Source organism: Cavia porcellus, unplaced genomic scaffold (assembly GCF_034190915.1).
Source record: "Cavia porcellus strain 051 isolate PalLab524CR breed Dunkin Hartley unplaced genomic scaffold, mCavPor4.1 scaffold_11, whole genome shotgun sequence".
In the NCBI taxonomy this organism is placed as follows: domain Eukaryota; kingdom Metazoa; phylum Chordata; class Mammalia; order Rodentia; family Caviidae; genus Cavia; species Cavia porcellus.
This window is the reverse complement of record NW_026947494.1, coordinates 83,327,555-83,353,508: the sequence shown is the minus strand read 5'-3', so window position 1 is coordinate 83,353,508 and position 25,954 is coordinate 83,327,555. Positions and strand designations below refer to the sequence as shown.

Here is a 25,954-nt window from a genome sequence, read left to right as displayed (position 1 = left end):
AGCTAAGCAGAGTCAATGTCCCTTCTTTGAAGCTGTTAGATGAAGAAGAGCCCTTGGATCTTCTGAGCCTTTTTATTAATGAGACTAAAGTCCTGGAGAGGGGAAATGAGGTATGATAGAAGAACTGAATGAAAACTAGGCAGAAAACAGACAAGAAAAAAATCAAGATTTAAAAAAAAAAAAAAAAAAAAAAAAACGTACTTTGAAGAAAAACTACAGCTTTAAGACACAAGACTAGTTTTTTTTCTTTCTTTCTTTTTTTTTTCTTCCTTTTCCTTTCCCAAACCAGCAAACCCAGGCACGTTCCATTCAGCTAGTTTCCCTTTCCTTTTTACTTGCAAATAGTTGTGTTTTTTAACCCATGAATGGACCACTCTTTTGGGATTTCCCATATATAGACTTATTTCACTATGGGTGGGTGGGCCATCCCCTACTACCCACAAGATAAGACTAAGACTTTATGATTGAATTGCACAGACTCCCTCCCATTATTATAGACAGTTAAGTTAAGTAGAAATATAGGCTAGGGCCTTGAAAGGAGTCAGTGTAAAAGATATATTACAACAGTGGGTGGAGGCACATTCCCTAAGGGTCAGACTTTAAAACAAAGGCTATACCTACATATTTCTTCTGAGGATGAACAGAGGCAAATGATATTATAAAAAGGTAGGAGACAAACTTCCCTTTCAGAAGAGTCCCTGCATTTCATGTACACTTGATTTGTGACTTACTTCCCCATTTAATCAGTATTACCTAAGTGATTATATTCATAATCTTATTGGTTCACCATAGTTTTGCCTTACCTAACACCCACCTTGTGATTTCCCATTGGACCACTCAGTGGTCCTCAATGACTGCACTTGTAATCTTATTAGTTAATTATAGTTCTGCCCCACCACTCTATAAAACTCCATTGAGAAGTAGGGTTGGTGGGAACTCTGGTCCCCTTTTGTCTGTTTTAGAACAATATAGCTTTCTTTTCCCCCAGTACTTTCTGCTGTTAACCTCCACTGTTCTTAGAACTTATTCTTTGACTTCAGAGACCATGAACTTGTATTGGACATCTGGCAGGTTAGCAGGTTGGGAGTTGTCATCTTTCCTTTATATTATTTGAATTATTTGGAGATTCTAGATCATCTCCACCCAACACACTAAAGATCCTCAGTTTGCAACTGTATCATACCTCTCTGAGCACCCACATTTCTACTCTTGAGAATAGAACCTCTCATAAATCCTCATGTCTCTTAAAAAATTAATGGATGCCTCACACTAAAGTTCTTTGGTAGCAGAAACGCTGAATATTCCGTTTCATATTAGTTTTATTTTTACAATAAATAAGTAAGTACATTAAATGAGAGATGCAGTGATGGGTGCCTGTAATTCTGGCGCTTTGGGAAGCTGAGGCAAGAGTGCTTCAAATTCAATTCTTGCCTAGGCGACTTGTCAAGACCTAGTCTTATAAATTAAAATGGAGACGGGGGATGTAAATCTGTGGTAAATCATCCCTGGGTTCAATCCCTAGTGCTGCTACACAAAATAACTACAAAAATCAATACAAAACAAAACAAAAAACCCACAAGAACAACTTCTTAGACTTTTAAAATGTTATTTATAAGAATAATAATGGCAATAACTACTTAAAATGCTGTGTATTAAGACTGTAGAACATTTATTAATGGCAAAAAATTATGACAGTTTGGTAGACAAGTTGGACTGTCCTATATAATTGGACTTATCATATAAAGATTTTTTTTCTTGTCTTTTTGAGACAGAGTCTCACTTTAAAGTTCAGGCTGGCCTTTGTAGCCCAGGCCAGTCTCAAATTTAAAATGACCCTTCTGCCTCAGCCTCCTGAGTGCTGGGATTACAGGTGTGTGCCACCATGCCTTGCCTGCATGTAAAGATAGTTCTAATGTTAATAGAAAAGTAGCTATAGAGAAAACAGAATTTGATGAGGAAAAAAATGCTCCTTTTTCCATAAGTACATGTGTTTCAGGGGAATGCATATTGTTGAGAAAATTCCACCTATTAATGCAGCAAATGTGCACTGATTCTTCTGTTTCAATGTAGCATAGGTACATTGGAAAAACAGATTTAACAACAGAAGGCTTGAATTCAGTACCAACTGGAAAACATAGCAGTCTGGTCTTCAGATTCCCTATCTCACATACAAGAATAATATATTTATCAATTTATCTATTAAAATCCACAAAAGTGGGAATGAAATGTCTTTCTAGTTTGAAAGCTCTTTGAATTATTAAATTTGCTGATCCAAGGCTGGTCAAAGGCAACTGGTAGTTATAATAAAGCTTAGGATTAAAAAGGAAATAAAAATATTCTTTTTTTTCCCCAGGTCTCTTACTTTATAAAAAAAAAAATTCTTTTTAACTTGCTTTTATTATTGACTTTCCTAAAGAAATAATCCTTTTGTTCATCCTATTCATACAAACACACACGCATTCATCTTTACAAATAGTAATTTCTATTTGCAAGTAGGAATACAAATTGAACAAAATACATAGACCATAACACAAAACCAAAATTGTGCATAATGTAACTCAAATCTATTAGGTTATACTTCTACTTTCTTAACCTATAGCTATGATAGTGGCTATCTTTTAAGTATAGATAGTTCCACACATCAATAGAAACATTCAGATGCAACTACTGCCTTATATGACAAAAAAATTTCACCAGTCAGCTCTCATCAAGAAATCAGTATGATCAAACATAGTACTCAGGAATGATTCTTTGAATAAATTGGGGAGAAGCAAGAATTCATAATTGTACACTAAAAGACCATCAAAAAAGTATATGGAGTAAGAATGACACTGACCCTGAAGTAACCTATGAAAAAATCAACTAGGAAGCTGAAAATGATAACACACAACTATAATCCCTGTATTTGGGAAGGCCAAGAAGGAGGATTACAAATTCAAGTCTTGCCTGAGCAATCTAACAAGATCTCTCAAAGTAAAAAACAGAAAAGGACTAGGGATGTGGCTCAGTGGTAGAGGACATCTTGGTTTGATCTCCTAGTTGGGGCAGGACGGGAGTGGGGGTTTACTGAAACATAAAAGAGAAACTTGTTGAAAATAAACAATTACAAAACTTTTAAGCACTTATACTCACTCATAAGTTTCTTGTTCTTAAGATATGAAAAGTCTGTATTTTTGTAATTGATAATTTTGAAGTTGGCCTACATTATTCTAAACTATAATTTTTAGCATCAGAAAGAACAAAATAATAACAAAATATTTTTATAACAAAAAGTATTTTATTTCCTTTTAGTTTATGTACTTTAGAGATGGCTTTAAATTAAAGTCAGACAATCTTCCAAATGCCATCTTTTTCTTTTCCCTGTTACAGCCCTCACTCAGTCCTATTCTAAAAAGCAAAGTATTGCCTACATATCATGAAGAAGGATGGAAAAAACAAAACCCAAAGAGTACTAAGGTAAATAAATTGAGCTAATCTTACATAGAATAAAATTAAAATTTATTAAGGAGACACAGTTCTCACTCTATTCTCCCACAGCTAGCAACTAACTGGTTCTTACAAGTATTTGGTGATTCACAAAATTTCTCTGAGCTGCAGTGTCTTTTTTTTTTTTTTCTTTAAAGGACTTTATTTCTCTTCATAAAATGTTAAGTATACCTTGAATATTTAATGTATGCTTACTTGAGATATCGTCAAGGTGACATAATATTATGCATTATCTTTTTTAAAAAGGTTTTTGTACCACACTGATTGGAATACAAGAAAACCAAAGAATTCTAAGTCCACAAGGGTACAGAGTTGATAACAGACATGTTTATCAAATAAGTTGATTTATTTGAACTTTAAAAAAACTATAATTTTTTATAGACTGACTTTTTCTTTGAATTGTATTATACTTGTTTGTTAACTAATTTTCTAGAAAAAGAAAAGTGAGTCTCCAGTTCAATCTTCTTGTGCTGAACAATTGTTAGTACTTGATTCTTTTTTTTTGTCTTTTTCATTTTTATCGGTACCGGGGATCGAACTCACGACCGCCTGCACACAAGGCAGGTGCTTATGCCACTGAGCTAAATCCCCAGCCCCTAGTACTTGATTCTTAAAGTTTAAATTAAAGCCAGGTATAATGGCACATGCCTGCGATTCCAGCACTCTGGAAACTTAAGAAGGAAGATTATTGCCTCAACTTTTAGGCCAGCCTGGGCTACACAGAGTTCAAAGTCAGCCTGAACTAGTGAGATATTACCTAAAAAAAAAAAGCAAGCAGGCTTAAATTTAGAGTAACATTTAACTCTCTTCATAAAAGAAAAATTTTCCCTAAACATTAAGAAAAGGTACCTCCTACTCTTAAAAAATACAATACAGAATATTAAATATTTTAAAAAGCACTCTGCAATTAACAATCTCAGTACTCAAACTGAAACTTTCTACACAATGCCAACAAAAAGGCCACAATTTGTCCTTTAAATAAATCGGAAATTCTTACCCACCTCACTTGCACAATCCTTTTGAGGGCAGCAGCAGCAATGAGAATTTATGATGACAAATACTGAGCAAAAATCTTTCTTTGTAAAATCCATTCGAAAAAGAAAAAGACTTGTTATAGTTAGAAAAAAATGAGGGAAAAGTGGATATGATGTAAATTAACAGGGTATCTTAGCCCACAGCATAAGGAAGACAAACGTTAAGGTCAGACAGAGATGTACATTCTCGTTTAGCAACAGCCATGCTGCCCCAACTCTTAAAACGTTAAGTTTGCTGTCTGCCAACAATCTATTTACTTAGATTAGCTGTGTGGAGAAAACTACCTGCTGAACACCAAGGAAACTACTATTCTGCCAGCCTTCTACTCTTCCAACAGCAATAGATCCCTGGATAAGCAAAACGAGTTTTTTTATTTGCTCAGAGCTCCACCTACTTCATTTATAGGTTCTGCCTTCTTGACATCAAAACCTATCTTGGAGGCTTACTTGTATGTACTTGAAACTCATTTATTGTAACTCATCCTTCACCTTTATTATGCTGAAACTATGCTTTAAAAGGTGTGGTGGTGGACTGAACTCAGTGAATAAAGCATAAATTCAAAATATGTAGCCAAAAAGCATGGGACAAGGAATCACAAGTTCTCCATTCGGGGCTGGGGGTTTAGCTCAGCGGCATAAGCGCCTGCTTTGCAAGCAGGCAGTCGTGAGTTCGATCCCCGGTACCGATAAAAAGACAAAAAAAAAAAAAAACAAGTTCTCCATTCAACCTCGCACATATTGTTTGTGTGATCTAAACCACAGGCAGTAATATGAAAACTAACAGTCTCACCACTCTTTCTGAGTACCAACAGCTGTGGATTAACGTACAAAAATGACAAGAAATTTTCCTATTTCCTTTCATTTCTGTTAAAAGCTTCAATAAGCATAAAGACAGTTCTACTTGCTGGGGAGAGCTCATGGACCTAAATAAAAAATAGTTTGAGTTTAATGACTCAGGTATGTTTTTTCTTTGTGGCATTGACAAAGATGGTAGAAAAAGCAATGCTTGAGCTGGGTATGGTGGCTCAGATCTGTAATCCCAGCACTCGGGAGGCTGAGGTGGGAGGATCGTTGCAAGTTCGAGACTAGCCTGGGCTACAAGGGAGCTCAAAGCCAGCCTGAACTGCATAGTGAGACCCCATCTCCACACACACACACACACACACACACACACACACACACACACACAAGGAAAGAAAGAAGAAAAAAAGAAAGAAAGAAAGAAAGAAAGAAAGCAAGCAAGCAAGCAATGCTCATTGCATTATTATAATGCATAACAAAAGAAAAGTCCTGTTCATTGTAATTGTCTAAGTGTGAGTCCCAATCAAAACAGTGGATACTAAGGCTTCAATCAACAACAATTGCACAGAAAGTGCTTACAAGCTACTTACTTGGTAGAAATATGTTTACTCTAAATGTTAGAAATACACAAATCCTGATAGGTTATCTCACAACAGCTGCTATTCATCTCTGGTTCAACACAACTACTAAGTAAGAAGTCTAAGATATCAGCTGTGTGATATATGCTAAAGAAATGCAGCATTGTCTTCTCGGAAAATGGTGGCGCAATGAGCAGCAGAGGAAGAACCTCTCTAAGTTTCAGGGTCCAGACCCTGGAATATAGCAACATGAGCAAGAAAAGGAGAGAGGTGGGTCTCATGGACACAGGAAGGATCTGAACTGAGTCTTGAAGCCCATAAAGAGAGATAATTTAGGAATTCAGCAAAATAAGAAAACCAGGGGCAGTGGACCTGCCAGACGGGAAGAAACAGTAAAGAAGCAATGTGGCCTCCACTTCCCACTTGTCAACAAGTGGCCCCCAAACCGCAGTACCCTTACTGGCAGGGAGAAGGAATCTGTGCAGCCTCACTGTGTGCTGGCACGGCCCTACTGGCTGGGGAAAAGCAGTGAGGAAGACGAGTGAACTCCCTGTATGCCAGTGGAGGCCCTATTGGCCAGGGAGAAACAGCAAAGAAGCCACCATCTCTACCTCTTGTCTCGCCCCTCCCCCACCTGTAAGCAACTGGATGAGACACAGGCAGAGATGATAATAACTGAAGTAACTGAAATAGGGAAGCAACCTGACATTTATGTTGTTTGATTGACTTTGCAAGCCTGGGGCCAGAGGTCTGGGTAACTATTTAGAGGATAACATTAGGCAATACAGTAATGATTGTGGATTTCCTACTGTCCTAATACTGTTTTGTTTTGTTTCATTTTACCACTCTATTTTATTCCCTTTAAAATAAAAATAAAGAAATGCACTATTATGTTTAAGTATATGAAGAAAACTGCTAAGGACTAAGTTTGAGTAAATCAAAGAGCTAAAAAACAGATACCATGTTACTGGCTTAATAATGTACTAAAGATGTGGGTAGGTTAAAATTCTACCAGGTGAGAAATAACTAAAACCAAATGGGCATTTTTGGATGGGGCGGGGAAGAGACACAAAGGTATGATGTTGAGACAAAAAACTAGTTTCTGTTTTATTACAACCCTTTTTATGAATTTAGTGTTTAATATGTAAAATAAAAATATCATTCACATGCAGATAACTTTGTATGACTACAGTATTCATTCAAAGTCAGTGCCTTTGTCTGAATTTCTCCCATTTCTTTCAATGACAACATTAACTTCTACTATTAAGAATTAGCATTGTCTATAAATTCTTGAAACAAAGATAAATGTTTAAAACAGATAATGCACTGTTCTGACATCAGCATTCCTACTTTTCCTCCACTTGTCAAAGTTCTTTTACTGGCTTATGATCTCTCAAAATTACTGTTTTGTTGGGGTTTTTTTTGACATTATACTTGTGGTCACCAAAGTCCTAATTGCTAACATCTCATCTTACTCTTTTTAAGTTTTTTTTTTTTTTTTGTCTTTTTCATTTTTTTTATCGGTACCAGGGATCGAACTCACGACTACCTGCTTGCAAAATCCCCAGCCCCTTAAGTTTTTTTTTCCATTAGTTTATGTTTGCAAATATATAATAAATACATTCATTTGAGGGAACTGATACCTATACGCATCATATCTTCATCATTTTTACTTCCCTTTCCCCCCACTCTTCTATCTATCTCCTTCTCCAGGTCCCTTTTCCATCTCCAAAAAGCTTTTTTTTTTCATATCATTTCTTCTTTATTTTACTCTTTATTTATATTTTGGATTTCTCACATAAGAGAAATCATGTAATATTTAACATGCTGTGTCTGTTCATTTCATTTAGTACTATGGTAACAAGACCTATCCACTTTCCTACAAGTGACTCAAATTTATCTTTCTTTATGGCCGAATAGTACTCCATAGTGTATTTATCCCACATTTTCTTGGCCCATTCATTTGTTGACAGGCATAAAGGCCACTTTCACAATTTAGCTAGTATAAACTGTGCTGCTATAAACATGGGTTATATATGCATTACTAATATGATGACTTTAACTCTTTGGAGAAGACAACCAGGAGAGGTATAGCTGGATCAAATGAAATTTCTATTTTCAGTTTTTTGAATCATCTCCATATTGATTTCTACAGTGAATATACTAGTTTATATTCTTACCAAAAATGTAGGGGGTACTCCTTTTTCCCCACAATGTCCCCAGAATTTGTTTTTCTTTGAGACTTTTATGATAGCCATTCTCCCTGGACTAAGATGGACTCTGTGTTTTGATTTTCATTTCTCTAATGGCCAAAGATGCTGAACATCTTTTCATGTTCTTATTGGTAGCTCTTCCTTTGAGATGTGTCTAATGAAACCCATAATACATACTCTGAAAAAAGGGAAGCAAAGAGGACATCAGAAAATGGAAAAAGAGGGGCTGGGGGTTTAGCTCAGCGGCATAAGCGCCTGCCTTGAAAGCAGGCAGTCGTGAGTTGAATCCCTGGTACCGATAAAAAGGAAAAAGACAAAAAAAAAAAAAAAAAAAAAGAAAATGGAAAAAGATTCCCTGTTTCTGGGAAGGCTGCATTTCATACTTACTGTACATTTCTACCAACAAAAAATTCTTTCAATTTCAATTCCCTCCCTTTTTTTGAATCCGAGATCTGTACTTCAGGGTATACCTCTCTACTCTAGAATGCAGCAATTATAAACTGTCTATATAGCTCTTAGCATTCGGTATGTGAGTTATTTCTAAGATACAAGAAAACTCAGTACTGTTGAAATGTATTTAAGTATGGAAACCATCCTTCTATAGTGTTTCAGTTTTTATTCTACAGTCTACTATCTTGTGAATTAAAGATCAGGACAGATGAACAAAATCAGCTTCCTGGGGAATTCTGAAATAAGAATTTCACAATTATTCTTTAGCATCTTAAACTTTGGAATTGATATCCTAATTGTCACCTTTAATCTTAAATCACAGTAAAGTAATGGAATGCTTCTGCATTTCATGCAAACTGTTTCAAAAGTTTTCCTTTATATTTATAATCCAAATTTATTGGATAGCTACAGCAACAAAAATTTTTAAAAACACTGATAATTTCGGGAAAATTTTATTCTAAGATATAAGGAGAAAAAGAAACTAGATGCCAAAAGAAAATAGCTTTTCTCCACTTTCAAACCCTATCTAACCAGGCATCAGTTGAATTTCTTACTAGTTTCTTACAACCCTCACCTAAAAACCCCAAAATCAAAGCCAAAGCCAAAAACAAACCAAAAAACCAAAACCAAAAAAAAAAAAAAATTACAATCTGTTATATAAAAACTAAAAGGAATTTTACCTTAATGGCTTTCATCCTGTTTTTCCCAGACAGAACATTCAAACCTTGCAATCCAAAAGCTAATGGGATCAGTGATAAAGTCAAATTTACACAAACAAAGTAATTAAAAATTCCCATTATTTCTAACTTAGCTGTTATAGGGCTGGATTCAGCCAGATTCTTACTGGTATGAGCCATTAGTTTACAGGAATTTGAACATACCTTATGATCACATTGGAAAAAAAAGGCTGTTCAATTGCCCTACCAAATTGAGCTGGCTCTATCAGAGGAAACAAGTTTGCCTCATGACTTCTCAAGGCTCATTACTCTCTGGATATATAAAGTCCCGTATATTGCTCCAACCTAAAATGGACTAACCTTCATATCAAAAGTTGATGCCATTATGTGCTATAGTTTTAACTCTTTCAGTAGTTGACACGTGTGCTATATATACTCTTGTTCTTACTTGGATGTTTTTACTATCAATGGCATAGATTTTCAAGACAACAAGGTCAGATCACAAGTAATGCATGCGACTAGGACATTTTTCTATGTTAAGCAAAAGCCACAAATGTGTTTTTCTTTTCTTTTATTGGTACCAGGGATCAAACTCATGACCTTGCGCTTGCCAGGCAGGCACTTAACACCACTGAGCTAAATCCCCAGCCCCTAAAGCCACAAATTTTTACATAGTGCCCCAAACTACAGTATCATTCTTAACACTTACAATATGTTACTTATATACCATGACCTTTTTTTTTTTTTTTTGGTCTTTTTCCTTTTTATCGGTACCAGGGATCGAACTCAAGACTGCCTGCTTGCAAGGCAGGCGCTTATGCCACTGAGCTAAATCCCCAGCCCCATACCATGACCTTTTTCCTTGTTTTATCCCTTAAGGTTTAGAAAAAAAAATGTTTAAAAAGAACAAGTCGAAGGTAAACATTTTAAGGTTTGTATTAATGGAATGTCAAAGTTTCTTGATTTCTGATTCTACTATTTCTTGTATGTGCATACCAAATGGTTAGAGTCTGTTTCATCTGTATCTATAATATAAAAGACAAAGTAAGATAGTTCCTGTAAAGCACTTTGCAAGGGGATTGGTAAGATTATAAATATTAGCTCATTTCTCTCCCATTTAAAGATTGACTTTATATGAAATTCATTGAACACATTTAATTTGATGCAATCTGCTAAATGCTACTAGTTAAGAGACTACAGAACAAGAGACAACTTAATTTCATTACTGAACATGGCACAACGATGTTAATGATAACAATACCTAACAAGTACTGATTCATAAATACTGTACATGCCTGGCATTTTGCTGTGTTTTATATTAAACCTTTCTTACTTCATTCTAGAAGAGGAAGAGGAGAAAGAAGAAGAAACAGGAGGGAGAGGAAGAAGGAATAAGAGGAAGAGAAGAAAGAAAAATTAACTAGGAAACAATACTGCTAGGATCTGAACTCAGGCAGGCTCAACTTAAGAGCCTCACAGACAACACAAAATTGTGTTTCATTCTCTACAATTCTTCATTTATTTTACAAACACTGGCTGAATGCCTATGACTTGCAGTCCCTTTCAAAATATGGCACCAGTCCCACTTGGAATAAAGCAAAAAACAAGAAAAATAAAACCCCCAACTGACAGAACTTATATTCAAATTGGGATATTACAATTAAAAAAAATTGTAATATGTCATGTAATAAAATCCATGGGAAAAGGATCATAAGCACACAGAAGTATGTATACACTTAGGAAAACTGTCTTATACATGGTAGGCAGGGAAGGTTTCTCTAAGGATGTTAACACTAAAAACAGAGACCTGAATGATACACAACCATTTTTTATCAGTGCACTACAGAATACAGCTATTAAACTTCTTTGATGAATGTAGTTTAAATGCTTGCCTATGCAATATGATTTGCATATAATCATATAAATAACAGTGATGAGTCTATTAAAGTAAATCTCAAAAATATTGAATGTAGTGTAGTTTATCTGTAAATGGAGTACTACTCAACTATCAGAAGGAATGAAGTACTGATACAAGATACCACATGGGTGAATCTTGAAAACATTATGCTAAGTGAAACAAGACAGAAACAAAAGTCTCATATTATATATTAGGCAAATCAAATCTACATAGACACAAAGTTAATTACTTGTTTGGGTGTGGAAGCAGAACAACTACTGATGGCTACAGAGTGTCTTCTGAGGGGTGATGAACAAATTCTCAAATTAGTGGTGATGAATACATGACATTGTAAATACGGTAAAAATCATTGAAATATACATTTCAGAAAGGTTAATTTTGTGATGTATGAGTATTACCTTAGTTTTTAAAAAGCAACTTAACTGAAAACATTAAATATTATACTAGTATCTTAGTTACTTTTTACTCCTTGATGAGACAAAATATCTGAAGCCCAAGTTGGGAAAGGAAAGGTTTATTTTTTACAGTTTTTGGAGGTTTTAGTCTATACTCAGGTGGCTCCAAGGCAGATGGGCATGGCTGGGCTGCAGTTCATGGTGGTTGCAAACAGCAAACAGGAATCAGCAAAAGAACAAGACACAACCTTTTCCTGCCATTACATTACATCCTGGCTCCACCCTTTTGTGGGTGTAGCACTAACACCATCAATTTAAGCACCAGACCATGAACCATCGCAAATGCACAATGCAAACTCATGAGGCCTGGGGGCCACAGACATAAACCATGACATTCCACCCCTGGCCCCAGGACTCATGTACATCCTTTAAATAAAAGACATTTAGTCCACCTCCAAGAGTTGCCAAAGTCCAAACAGTTTTAGCATTGCTGAATAGTCCAAGTCTCAAGTCTCCTCCAAGATCTATGGTACACTCTTAACTGTAACCCCCTGTACAAATGAAACAAAGTTAAACATTTCTGAAATGCAAAGGCACAAGATAAACATTACCATTCCAAAAGTTACAAACATGGGAATAGAAAGCATTGGAAACAAAGCAAGTCCAACATCCAGCAGGACAAACATTAAGTCCTAGAGTTTTATGCTCAGCATCTAAAGCAATCTGGTTGCAAGCTCCAAAAGGCTTGGGTGATTCCACCCCCATGGCACTTCTGTCGATTTTAACTCCCGCAGCTTTTTAAAAAAAATCCTCTTTGCTCGCTTTTTGCAGCTTTCCTTGGATCACATTTCTGGCTTTTTTAAACTTTTGGGGTCTCCACTGCACCTTTGGATTTACCTTTATATCTTTACAAATTGCCCTCTCAGGGGCACACAGCTTGGCCAGCCAGGCCCTTTGCAGTTGAAGCCGTCTTATCCTCAGAATTTGTGCATTTTTCTTTCTTTAAGCCAGGCTCAGTGGTGCATGCTGAGACAATTCAGCTGAGGCAGGGGGATCACCCAGAGTTTGAAGTCAACCTCAGTTACATAATGATTTAGGTCAAGGCCAACCTGAACTATACATAGTGACATCTTGTATCCAAAAAAAAAAAAACCAGAACGAATTTTATAGTTTGAAAGTTTTAAGTTACATATTTAACCTCACAATTAGGCTGGATATTTTTATATTATCGTAAGTAACATATGTAAAATGGGCATTTAATTCATAAATGTTAAAAAGAACCTAATTATAATACCTATTTAAAAAAAAACCCTTCTCTAATCCATCCATTTCAGCTATCTCTCACACATATCAGTCCATCTTCCCAGGTTACTGTGATAGCCTTTTAACTGGAGTTTCTGCTTTTAATTTTCTTAAATTTATTCTCTATTATACAGCTAGAATAAGCTTTCTAAATTTTAAATCTGATTTGTGACACCTAGTTTTAAGGCATTACAATTATTCTGCCAATGTACTATAGTGTAGTATAATGAAGTTTAAACTTCTTTCCTTCCTTTCTTTATTTCTTTTTGAGATAGGGTTTCACTATTCATTTCAGGCTGGCTCAAATTCGTGGCAATCTTTCTGCCTCAGCCTCCTCAGTGCTGGGACTATAGGCGCGCGCCACCATGCCTAGGTAAACTTTCCTTTTCTCTCTAACCTTTTACTTCTTCCTTTTTCTACTTCCAAATTCAGTAGATACACAAAATTATAAATCTCACACATGTAACACTTAGCCGCCCTGTTCTTTTATTTCATTTTTTTAACCTATCTAAACCCAATAATGTACCACTTTAGTGTACTTTTGTTAAGTAGTTACCCCTAGAACAACTTTTTAAAGGTATATGGTAACTATCTTCTTACCTGTGCCTCTTCCCTTAATAAGCTTTTTAGATACAGACTGTGTATTCCACAATAATAATATTCAATACCAAGGATCTAAAAAAACAGTATGGAATATAGAAAAAATTTGAATAGTAGATGAAAAGTCACAGAATTCAACTATGTTCCCCAAAAGAGTTTATGTTGTGGTTTTAATCCCTAGTATCCTAATGTGACCTTATGTGGAAATAGGCTACAGCAGAGGTTAAATTAGTTAAGATGAGGTCACTGGGGAGTATGTAAGACCTTAATCCAATGACTGGTGAACTTATAAGAATAGAACAGACACAGACACAGACACTTGAGGGAGAATAAGATGACAGATACTGAAGCTGAAGCACTATGACTACGAGCCACAGAACGCCCACTGAAGATTGATAGCAAAATAGTAGAGGCCAGGAAGATGTTTTACAGGATACATGACCACTGCCATGTTTTAGAGAGTACATGACCATATTGAACTTTGGTTTTGGACTTCTGGCCTCTAGAACCATAAGACAACAAATTTCTGTTTTGTTTAAAGCCACTCAATTTGTGGTACTTTGTTATGGTAGTTCTAGGAAACTAACATAACATCTGTGTTAAAATATTTGGTAAACAAATTTAAATTTCAAAGGTACCTAATTTCCTTGTCCCTCCATATCTCTAATTCCCAATCTTTCCCCAAAAGATAGGTAAAAATCAGCCAACGTACATAGAGTTAGTGAGGTAAATTTGAATATCACAATATTAAATGATAAATTATTTAATTCACACATTTGACAATCAAGACTCGCAGATCTGTGAAACAACTGAAATTTCAGAATAAACCCATGTCTGTATGGGCAACTGATTTTTAGCAGGGGTGCCAACGACATTCAACAAAGAAAACTTGTCCTTTCAACAATGGTGCTAGGACAACTGGATATCCATAAGTTGGAACCTTATTTCATAAACAAAAATTAACTCAAAATGAAACAGAAATCTAATTTTAGGAATTAAAACTCTTAGAAGAAAACACAGAAATAAATCTTCCTGAAAACAAATTTGGCAGTGGATTCTTAGACGTGACACCAAAAGCACACATAAACATCAAATGAAATAGGTAAAGTGGCTTTCACTACAATAGAAAATTTAGTGTTTCAAAGACACTATTAAAAAAAGAAAATCTATGGGAGAATAGGAGAAAATAATAAAAAATCTTTTATCTGACAAGGAACCTGTATTTAGAATATACAAAGAACTAGATAAGAAAAAGATAAATCTAATCCAAAATGAGCAAAGGAAATGGTCTTAACTACAAATGAGCAAAATGAATACATATTTTCCAACTAAAAAGATATACAGTAAATAAGTATATGAAGAAGATATTCAAATCATTAATGAACAGAGAAATGGAAATCATATTAAGGCTGGACATGATGACACACACCTGTAACCCTAGCACTCAGATCACTGAGAGTTCGAGGCCAGCCTGGGCTACATAGTGAACTGAAGGCCAGCCTGAACTACACAGTGAGGCCTAGTCTCAAACAAACAAACAAACAAACTCCCCTAAAACCCCCAAACATATTAAGATACCAATTCAAACCTACTAGGATAGCTAGAATCAAACTAGGTAATAACCAGCGCTGTCAAGAATAATGAGATACCAGAATCATTTGACTGGTGGTAGGAATGTTAAATGGTACAGTTACTTGGAAAACAAGCCCTGAAAAGGTTAGACACAATGAACACATCATCTAATAATTCCATTCCCACAGACATACCAGAAAGAACAAAAAGTAAATGTTTAAAATGTATACATGAATATGTCTAGCAAGTCTATTCACAACAGCCGAAACATGGAAACAGTCCATGTTCAATAATGGGTAATGGCTAAATAAACTATGATGTGTACCCACAATGAAGTATTACTCAGCCCTTAAAAAGGAATGAAAATTCCTAAGATTATAAGCTCAATCAATGGTGATGTACTTGCCTACCATGAAGAAAGTCCTAAGTTTGATCTCCAGTATGGCAAGGGGAAGAAGAAAAAGAAAAAAAAAGAATGAAAATGAACACTTGTGACACCAAGAAAGAACCTTAAAAATATGCTCAGCCAAAAAAGTCACAAAAGGCTACATAGTATATGATTCCAATTATATAAAATATCTAGAATAGGACATCTATAAAGATAGAAATAGATTAGTGGTTGCTTTCAGCTAGTGGGATTCAGGTATGGATAACAGCTTAACAGTACAGGATTTTTCAGGTGATGAAATTATTCTTAAACTGTGGTAATGGCTGCATACAGTCTATGAGTAGATTAAAAACTCTAGTATACATTTGAAAATGGGTGAGTTAGATAGCATATAACAGCTTAACAAAGCTGCTAAAACATAAATATTTTATTATGCATAGACAATAAAAAGTATTCTTCAGATTCTGATCTGGCACATTATGCCATATAAGATTTAATAAAAATAATAAATACAAAACATCAGATTAGTGGGGTGTGGTGGCATATGCCTTAATCCTCATATTCAGAAGGCTGAGGCAGGAGGATCATCGAGAGTTTGAGGCCAGCCTGGGCTACAAAAGAAAGTTCAAGACCAGCCTGAACTATATAGTGAAATCTTGCTCCCCAAAAAGCAAAAACAAAAAACTGCACATCATATTAGTGTATATGACAAGATCCTGTTTCAAAAAACTTAAATAAGCAATGATTATAACATAATTAAATTTTGATTATAAAGATTTCATCTAAGCCTTTGTAAAGATATTGAACTAATTTACCTAAAACAAAATATTTTTCATCAGGTTTTAAAAAATAGCAAATTTCCACTCTGATCAACTCTCAAAATCTAAGTAATTTATCAGCACATCTTCTAATATGTCAAAGTTCAATGAAACTGTTTTACTAAGAATGCGTTAAAGAGATACTATGTACCTGCTGAAGTAGGATATATACCACTACATATTCCTAGTGCTGAGTTTTTCCTAAATTTTGTCTAAGCCTTCTGTAATAGTGGTTCTCTGACTTTTGTTCTGACCCCTTGTGCTCAAAATTATTAAGGATCAGTGGGCCTTTTTTTATGTGTTACATCTGTTGAGATTACTATTTTAGAAGTAAAACTGAGTATGTCTAAAAGTATTTACTAATTCATTAATTTTAACAAATCCACTATGTTAATACTATATAACACTTAAAAATTTTAAATTCCCAATTTTTGCTGCCATGTTTTAAAAATATATATGGTTTAATAAAAGATTCTATCTTCTGCTCTTCCTGTGATACTGTATATCATACAGATGCTGGAAATCTCACTGTATACATCTTGCATGAACGCAAATAAAATAATTATTCTTACACTGTTGACAAATTGGAAGATAAATGTTTTAAAACAAATATGGAAGAATAGTAAGTAAAATGACACTACAGGAAACAAACAGATGAATTCTAAATGTGTGATACTTTTCAAAATAATTTCTTCAATGACTCAATGGCACGCAGATAAAGTGGAAGCACTAAGAAATAAAACAAATTATCTTTTTTTTTTGGTGCTGGGGATTGAATTCATGACCTAGCACTTGCTAGGCAGGCACTTATGCCACTAAGCTAAATCCCTAGCAACAATATCTTGAATGGACCTTGACAGAGCCTATTTTGAAGATGGACTATAAGCAGACATCTCTGAAACAATGGGGTACATAATTTGAAAAGGTTCAGTGTACAAAGTGATTTAGAAGTCTCTGTTACTTTTCTATGGTATAGATGGTTATGTACCAAAAGATCTGCTCTGGGGTTAAAGGGGAACATAATGAAACACACAGTAAAACGAAATGATAAATTCTAAAAACTACATTTTAGGTTGCAATTGGATGGCTCTAGACAATAATCTCTGTTACTACACATGAACTACTAGAGGTAATTTAAACTACAGCAAGGTATTAATTTGTATCTTTAATATTATGGACACTCACAATTTAGTAAATTAATACATTGCCAGGTGTGGTGGTGCATGCCTGTAATCCCAGCACTGGGGAAGCTGAGGCAGGTGACACAAGTTTAAGGCCAGCATGGGCTACATAATGAGTTCAATGCCAGTTTGAACTACATGGGGGAGTCTTCCCCATGTAGAAAGAAGCAAACAAAAGAAAGAAGCAAACAAAATCCTCCCCTCCCCCAAATCCCACACCTTATTTTTAAAAAGTGTAAGTGAATGCAAGTCAGGCCCAAGATAAACTAGTATTTATTTATCTTTCATTATTTCATGAACCTTGCTTATACTTCAATACCCCTCCTGTTAATACCTTACTCAGTATACATTCTATATTGTCCTCTATGCATGGCAAAATACTATCCAGCTTGTTGTTCCATTAGAAGTAACCATATGGAAAGACTTACACTGGTCACTCGACGGTAGATCTGCGCAGCATTTTGGCACTCCGAGTATGGATATTCAGATGTAGCCATCTCAAGCATGCACATTCCAAAAGCATAAACATCAACAGATTCATCATATTTCTCTTCATACATCTCAGGGGCCATGAACTCTGGGGTACCTGAAATTAAAAGAATAATTCAGACTCAATGTAAGCTGCAGATGTTACTTACCAGGGGAAAGAAGCAGAGGGATTGGGGGGAGACACTGAAGGGGGAAAAAAAAATGGGAGGAGGAGAAAAACACCTTTTTAGTCAATTTGCTCTACCAAATACTCCACACACAAAAATCATCTACTGCAAGGCCTTTATTGAGAAACTGGACAGGGTCAAGTATCTGATTATATACCATTTAAAATAGAATCCTGTTCCACAGCATGTCAGAGCCCTGACTAAGAGGTAAACTAACATGATTCATGCCAACAATAAATGAAAGCAAATAGTAAGAAACTAGCAGGGAACAAAGCAAATATAATGTCAACAGCCTATAAAAATGATAGGTTTTAAACATTCAATACTTGTCTGCCCTCTACTGTATGGTAGCTGCAAAGTCAACACTTACAATTAGTCTCTTGCATTAACAACACTCCATCTGATCAGCTTCAGTTTTTAAGGAGGGCTTGCAGTGAAATATCTTGTATTTATTACACTTTCAAAGATAATAAAATGTAAGTAAATTGTCTATAAAGGCCACTTACCAGACCCCTGTTTTCAAGTACTCACTTGCAATACATAAAAAAATCTATTGCAGGTGCAGAAAATAATAGTGAAGGGCATCCTACAGGCAAAATAACCCTAAATACATACACACCAAAATAGAACTCAAACACAAACTGATTATGAGCATAGGATCTGTGATCCTACAAGACTAGATTATACAATGTTTCAAAATAACTCTTTATACTTCAAATTATAGGGCACTTCCAAGAACAAGCTTGTATTCTACGACTTAATAAACAAAGACTTAATCTCTTGGGCTAGAGATTTTTAAAATGTCAAAGACAAGGAAAGAAATGCTTCCTTGAAGAAAGAAAAATGAATTCAGCTTCAAATAACTTTTTTCCATTCTTCTTATTAAAACTTATAAAACAATATAAATAAAATCAGCTTTCCAAAATCCTAGTTATACAGGACACTTCTATTTTGTAACAGTGTACAAAGTATTCTAAGCTTTTCATATTAATACTGAGGGTTCTTCCCCATTTAATCTCTTCAGAGACCGAAAGCTTATCAAAATAGACATTATTTTTGTTGGCTGTGATTCTTAACATATGCTTTAACTCTGAAAGGACATTATCATCCTTTATATCACTGATTCTCATGAGAAGGTGACTTTGCCCTCCCCATAGAGTACTTCTGTTGTAATAATCATGGGTGGGTGGCCAAATGATATGCTACTGGTATTTAGTGGGTAGAGGCCAGAGATGATACACTAAATAATCCTACAATGCATAAGACAGTTTCTTGCAAAAAATGTCCATTCATAAACATTCATAGTTCTAAGGTTGAGAAATCTGTTTTAGACACATCATAACTTCTGAAGAGTGAGAAAAGAAAAAAGTAAAATCAACTTTTCAAAAAATGCCACATTTTCAAATAGAATTTTAACAAGTAAATATTTCATATATTTCAGAAACCAAACTATATACATATAAATTCCATTTAGTTCATGAAGAAAGGGACACACTGTTATCTACTATATAAATAATACACAATATTAAGTATCAGACTGACTCAATAAGACTGTTACATGAAGTTTTGTCAAAAAATATTCACCTTAAACTTTATAAAACATTAAAAGCCTTCAAGATGATTCCAAAAACAAGTATAGAGAATTCCACACTTCACAAGTAGAACTCATTACCTTTTAGGTTCAAGTTATCAATTCTAAAGGTATATTCATGTCAGCAAAGCTTGGACAGAGTCAAGTTTCTAAATAAAAGTAACATGAAAAGGCCACCCAGGCTCCAAGGTACATTTGAAGCATACCTATCACACTCTTGGCAAAAGAAGCCCTCTTCAAGGTTGCCAGACCAAGGTCTCCAATCTTGACTGAGCCTGTAGGGCCAGTAATAAAGATGTTGTCACATTTAAGATCCCGGTGAATAATAGGTGGAGTTCGAGTGTGAAGAAACTGAAGTCCTTTAAGGATCTGCCGGCACCAGCTTCTTAGAACTTTGATCTTCATCACTTTAAACCTTTTCAGGTACCTAGAAAAAGCAAAGTACACCAAATGGGTTATCAGTGATATGTGTTTGTTGCTTTGAAGAATTTCATTAAATTCTAGCATGCCAAAGATGGGAATATCAAATTTAGAATATTAAGATTCAGTAACTTTAAAAGTTAAATACTTTCAGTGAAGTTAAAAAGGGGCTCCAATAGCTCAAAATAGAAAATTCTATAAAGAAAAATAAATCTTCTAAGTACGTCCATTTAAATTGGCTACCGAATTATGGTAGTTTTTTTCTTAAGGGACACGTCAGGTTGACTGGGTCAGTTTTAGCAGCATCTAATTCACAGATGAAAATTTTAAGTTAGCAGTAGGTAAGAAAATTCTAACGAAAAAATGAATTACTTCAATCGGTTCATATTAAAATGACTACGAGGTAGGCAGAGTTAGGTAAATGGGATGGAGTAGCTCCTATTAGTGGTAGATGATTTATGAATTCTAGTAAAATCATACAAAACCATTCATTTGACAGTAATCAAAACCAGTCATAAACTGGAAGTGAGGTCACTTCCAGATGAAGGAAAAGCAGTATTGGGGCTTCCTGTTTTCTATACCTTTTAAACTAAAAGAGGGCCCCAGCCAAACTAGATAGGCCAGTTAAAACCCAGACACAATAGGCATCTACTTTGAAGACAATAAGATTCACTATGATACCCATTCTGGTTTGACTATTATCTTCTTTTGAAGTCCTGTAATGTCTCCAATGTTTCTTTTTTATTGCTTTGTTCTGTACTGTTTTGTTCAATTTTATTATACCTGATGATATGGGCAATTTTTTTGAAGATAGCAAGAGGCATCGTTGCTCACCTTGTATTTTGTTTTTACGTCATGTACTATGTCCATTCTTTTGTTCTGACTGACTCTATTTTGTTTTGTCATACTTGGTTTTATTCTCTTCAAGAAAAAAGTAATAAGAACTGTAGGAGTAATAAAACCCAAAATGCGTAATTGTTATTGTAAAAAAGAGAGGAAAGAAAGTGCTCTAAAGGATATAACTGCATGAATGTTTAAGTGTGTAAGATAGCAACCATATTACTAAGTTCTTGTTGGATGGTTGAACAGAACTGTTTGCAGTATCACTGTTTGAATGTCCACTTTGTATGCTTTGATTTTGTAATTTGAACAACTATTTCTAGGATGACAATATGTGAACTATAAACTAGTGATTTTTTATTGTTTTTTTTTTGAAATTCTGTATTACTTCTACCATTTTTTCTGTTTTCCTTTTTTCCTTTTAAATAAAATTAAAAAACAAAAACAAAAAAACCCCAGACACAAGAATAGTGCTTGGAATGATTATAATATTGAGGAGTGTTATCTAATAGAAATGTTTACAATGATAGCTTGTCTAGTAAAGTACTCACTAGCCAAAAGTGAATAAATTTATAAAACTGTATTTCTAAGGTGCAAGAACCATAAACATTAAATGATCTCACTAATGCATAATAAACATTTACCTCATAGAAACTCATGGTAATTGAGTGGTTATTAGAGGTTACAGAAAACTGGAAGGGAGGGATGAGGAAATGGTGAGTAGTCACATAGTACTCTAGTGCACAGAGGGATAACTATATAATGAATATGTACTGTACATCTGAAACAGCTAGAAGAAAGGATTTTGAATGTTTTTATCATAAAGAAATGATAAATGTTTAATATGCTAACCATGATAGGAATATTATACAACATATATACATGTATTGAAGCATCACTGGCACCTTTTTTATCTTTAAAAAATACATCAGGTTGGAGCATGCCTGTAATCCCAGCACTTGGGAGACTGAGGCAGGAGGACTGCTGCAAGTTGGAGGTCAGTGTGGGCTACAAAGAGAGTTCAAGGCTAGCCTAAACTACAAAGCAAAAAGACAAAAACCAACCAACCAACCAATCATCAAAAGTTACTTTTGGAGAGTAGAATCTGGTCCTGTGAAGGGCATAAGCATTTTGATATTACGGAAATGTTCTGTATATCAAAGAGTTTTGATAACACAAGTGAATGCCTTTGTCACAAAGTAGGTACATATAGGAGGATTACAAATTTGATTACTTATTAAGACCCTGCTTCAAGGCAAAAAGAAAAAAAAAATTAAAGATTGGGGGTATAGCTTATTGATAAAAAGGACATGGGTTCATTCCTTAGTACTACAAACAAAAAAGTAAAAACCTCAGTGGACCATACAATTGTGATTTATACTCTTTACGTAAGTTTCACTGCGAGGGTGAAAAGTTAAATACTGGAACTTCAGTTTATGAAATGCATATTGAAGAGTTTATAGGTGAAGTATACTGATTATCTACTACTGATTTTGGAATAAACAACAGATTGCTGATGGATGAATAGGTGGATACAATGCAAAAAGGCAAACGCAGCAAAAAATTAATAATGACAGAATCTAAAGGGTGAATATGTAGCTGTTCATAATTCTTTCAGTGTCTTTGTATAACTGAAAAATCTTTTAATGCTGGGAAACTTATGTCATTATGCCTCCCCATAAATTTTCTATTTTTAACCAAAAAGCTCAGAAAGTTAACTTTATCGTCTCTATTTTATTTTCCCAAAGCACTTCTCCATTTATAGAAAATCTGTATGTTCTTTATATCCTAGTTTAAATCTTACCATTTTGGTAAAAACCTTCAAAACTATCTAGTCTAAAAGGTCTGTGGGGGGGGGCAACTATACCCTCTTCACAATTGCTATTGAAAAGAAAATCGTATTTATACTTTGATTCACATTTCACAGAGACCCAATCTACAGGACACAGGTACAAGCAAGGTTATAGGACTGTTTGCAAAGACAGAACATACAAGAAAGAATCATATTCCTAGTATAATGACAAATGGAATTTTTCCAAATTCAGAGAAGCTAAATATGCTAAGACTAAGAAGTTATACACATACTTTTAGTTGAAACCACCACAATCATCTAGAGAAAGTAAAGCGGCAACCAGGCACAGCATGTACTACCAGTATGTATAATACTAAAAAAGAAAATTTCAGAAATAGGGTCATTCATTATGACTCATTTTTATTGACTCACTTTGAGAAAAGTCCCATACTCATAACCAGAGATCCAGCTACCAGCCTTCTGGTGCTGAAATATTCAAATCAATTCATAGTTAAATAGAGATAAATACTATTCCAAAAACTAAAGTTGAGGATAATGGTTGCCAAGTATTAAAGGTCTAAAAAAAAAAAAATATCAACAAAGAAATTTTAAAAGGAAACAAACAGAAATTTGGGAGCTGGAAAACACAGTAACTACAGATTCAATAATACCTGAGCACACAGAAGTAGCAGCATTCTTAGCTAGGTATAGTAGCAAACACTCACAATTCTGGCACTGGGAGGAGAGTGAGAACTTACCTTAAAAAAGAAAAAAAGTAGGCAAAACTTGAAGATTGTTCAATTGACTATATTCAGTTTGAGAAGCAGAAAGAAAAAAGAATGAAGAAAAATATACAAGTGCCTAAAAGATAAGCAGTATCCCATCCATCAAGCTGAAAAACATATATACAGATAGAGTCCCAGAAGACGAGGAGCTAAAGAAACAGGAATAATTAAGAATGGCCACAAATTTCTCAAATTTGATAAATAACACAAATCTAACAGTGGAAAAGCTCATCAAACCCCAAGAGAGATAAATGTATAAACACCCATGATACACATTATATTTAAACACATTATATTTAAAAGACAAAGACTATAGGAAAACTTTAAAAGCAGCAAGAAAAGTTATCATAAAGTAACCTCAACAAGAATATAAGGGAATTCTCAGCAGAAACCATGGAAATTGGGCAACAGCAGGAAACACAAAGTATTGAAGGAAAACACAAATCCTGCCAACTAAGAATTCTATAACCAGCAAAAATTGTACTTTGCAAATGGAGGAAAGAATGAGGCATGTGTGTATAAAGAAAAGTAGAGTTTCATAGTAGTACAGCAGTTCTACAAGAACTGCTAGAGAGAAGCCTCCAGAATAGACTAAAACCTAGATAATAACTTGAAATCATAGAAATAAAATCTCTGGTAAAGGTAACTACTTAGCTAAATATTAAAATCAATATTAACGTATTTTTATTTATAATTTTATTTCCTACATAATTTAAGAAGGCAAATGCATAAAACAATAATTGTAGGTACATTAGTGGGCACACAGGTACAAAGATATAACGTGTCAGAATAATATAAAAGGAGAGTAAACTATATAGGTGCAGACTTTGTATATACTTTTGTATATACTAGTGAGGCTAAAGTCAGTTATCAGTTACAGTTGATTTTCTGACTACACCAGTAGTTAGAAATTTTTCAGTAGTATGAGAAATTTTATGTTAATCGTGATCCTCAAGGTACTATAAAAATGTCTAAAAATTGTACACAAAAAAGGAAATGAAAAAGGAGTCAAAATGATACACTAGCCCCCAAAGGGTCAGTTCATCACAAAATTACTATTAACTGCAAATATACACAAACAACAGAGTTCACAACACACGAAACAAATATTGACAACTGAAAAATGCCATCACAGGTTCTGCAGCAGTACCTGAAGACTACAATATTCCATTTTCGATTATAGATAGAATATCTAGACAGAATATGAGTAAGGAAATAGAAGACTTGGGTACAATAAACCACTTAAAGGTAATGGGCAGATATAAAATAATTGCCCACTAATGGCTAAACATACTTTCAAGTATGCACAAAACATCACTAAAGACGAATTAATAATACAAATCCTTTTCCAACTGTATCAAAAAGTAGAAGAGGTGGAAATATTTCCTAAGTCATTCCATGAGGCTGGTATTACCCTGACATCAAAGATACCACAAGAAAACTATAGCAGTATTCCTTATAAATATAGATGCAAAAATCCTCAACAAAATATTAGCAAATCAAATCTAATTGCAATGTAAAAATTATACACCATAACCAAATGGGATTTAGTCATGAAATGCTGGGGATGACTCAAAACAAGAACATCAATTAGCATAACATTCCACAACAGACCAAAAGGGGAAATATCACGACCATTTCTATAAAAAGCATTTGAGAAAACTTTTAACACTTTTCTATGACAAAAATATTCAAAGAATTATGAATAAGAAAACTTTCTCAAAACAACAATGGAAAACGCATACCTAACATCATATTCATTTTTCAAACACTGAAAGCTCTCATCCTTATTTCCATCTTAAAACCAGAAATAAGAGCGTAACAACTGTTACTTAACATTGTACTGAAAGTTCTACCCAGAACAATTAGGCAAGGAAAAGAGAGGTATCCAAGCAGAAAAAGAAAAAATAAAGTATTTCTATTCACAGATAACACAGTTGTACATATAAATACCAGACAGAAGGCAACATATGCATAAGCCTAAACTAATAAAAAGAATGTGACAATGCTGTATGAGTACAAGATCAACATAAAAGTCTATTGTAGTCATGTATGTATCAGCTATTAACAATCTGAAAAAAATTATGAAAACAACTCCATACGTAATAACACTCCATGAAATAAGACACCTACATACTTTTTCCTTAATTCATTTAGATAATGCTAGGAAGTAAAGTCTAGTGGGAAAAAGCAAGTATGTAAATAACAAGAAGCCTCGATGAGCAGGAAAATGGCAATGTTATAGAGATGAAGTTTTTTAGAGAAATTAAGCGTTTATGGGATAAAAATGAGATGTTAGATTTTTCACATGTTACTATGGAGGTTTCAAAGCTTCCAGCAAGTGATTAAATGCAAGACTAAAAGATTTGAGATTAACCAATTCAGTACTATTAACTTTAAAAAGCCTAAAACAAATTTATACCACGTAATTTGCATAGACTCCCCTCTGAATACAGA

General features: G+C 34.5%; 1 protein-coding gene across 24 annotated transcripts in view; it reads right to left on the bottom strand.

Annotated features, from left to right (window-relative positions):
- Wnk1 (WNK lysine deficient protein kinase 1) overlaps positions 1–25,954 on the bottom strand; it is a 135,589-nt gene that overhangs the window by 58,770 nt on the left and 50,865 nt on the right. For all 24 annotated transcript variants that reach the window (XM_063258594.1, XM_063258600.1, XM_063258586.1 and 21 more), the window contains exons 3-4: positions 19,867–20,087; positions 17,842–17,999 (exon numbers count right to left, since the gene is read on the bottom strand). In XM_063258594.1, the coding sequence (XP_063114664.1) occupies positions 17,842–17,999; positions 19,867–20,087 (379 nt within the window). The remainder of the gene's footprint in view (positions 1–17,841; positions 18,000–19,866; positions 20,088–25,954) is intronic.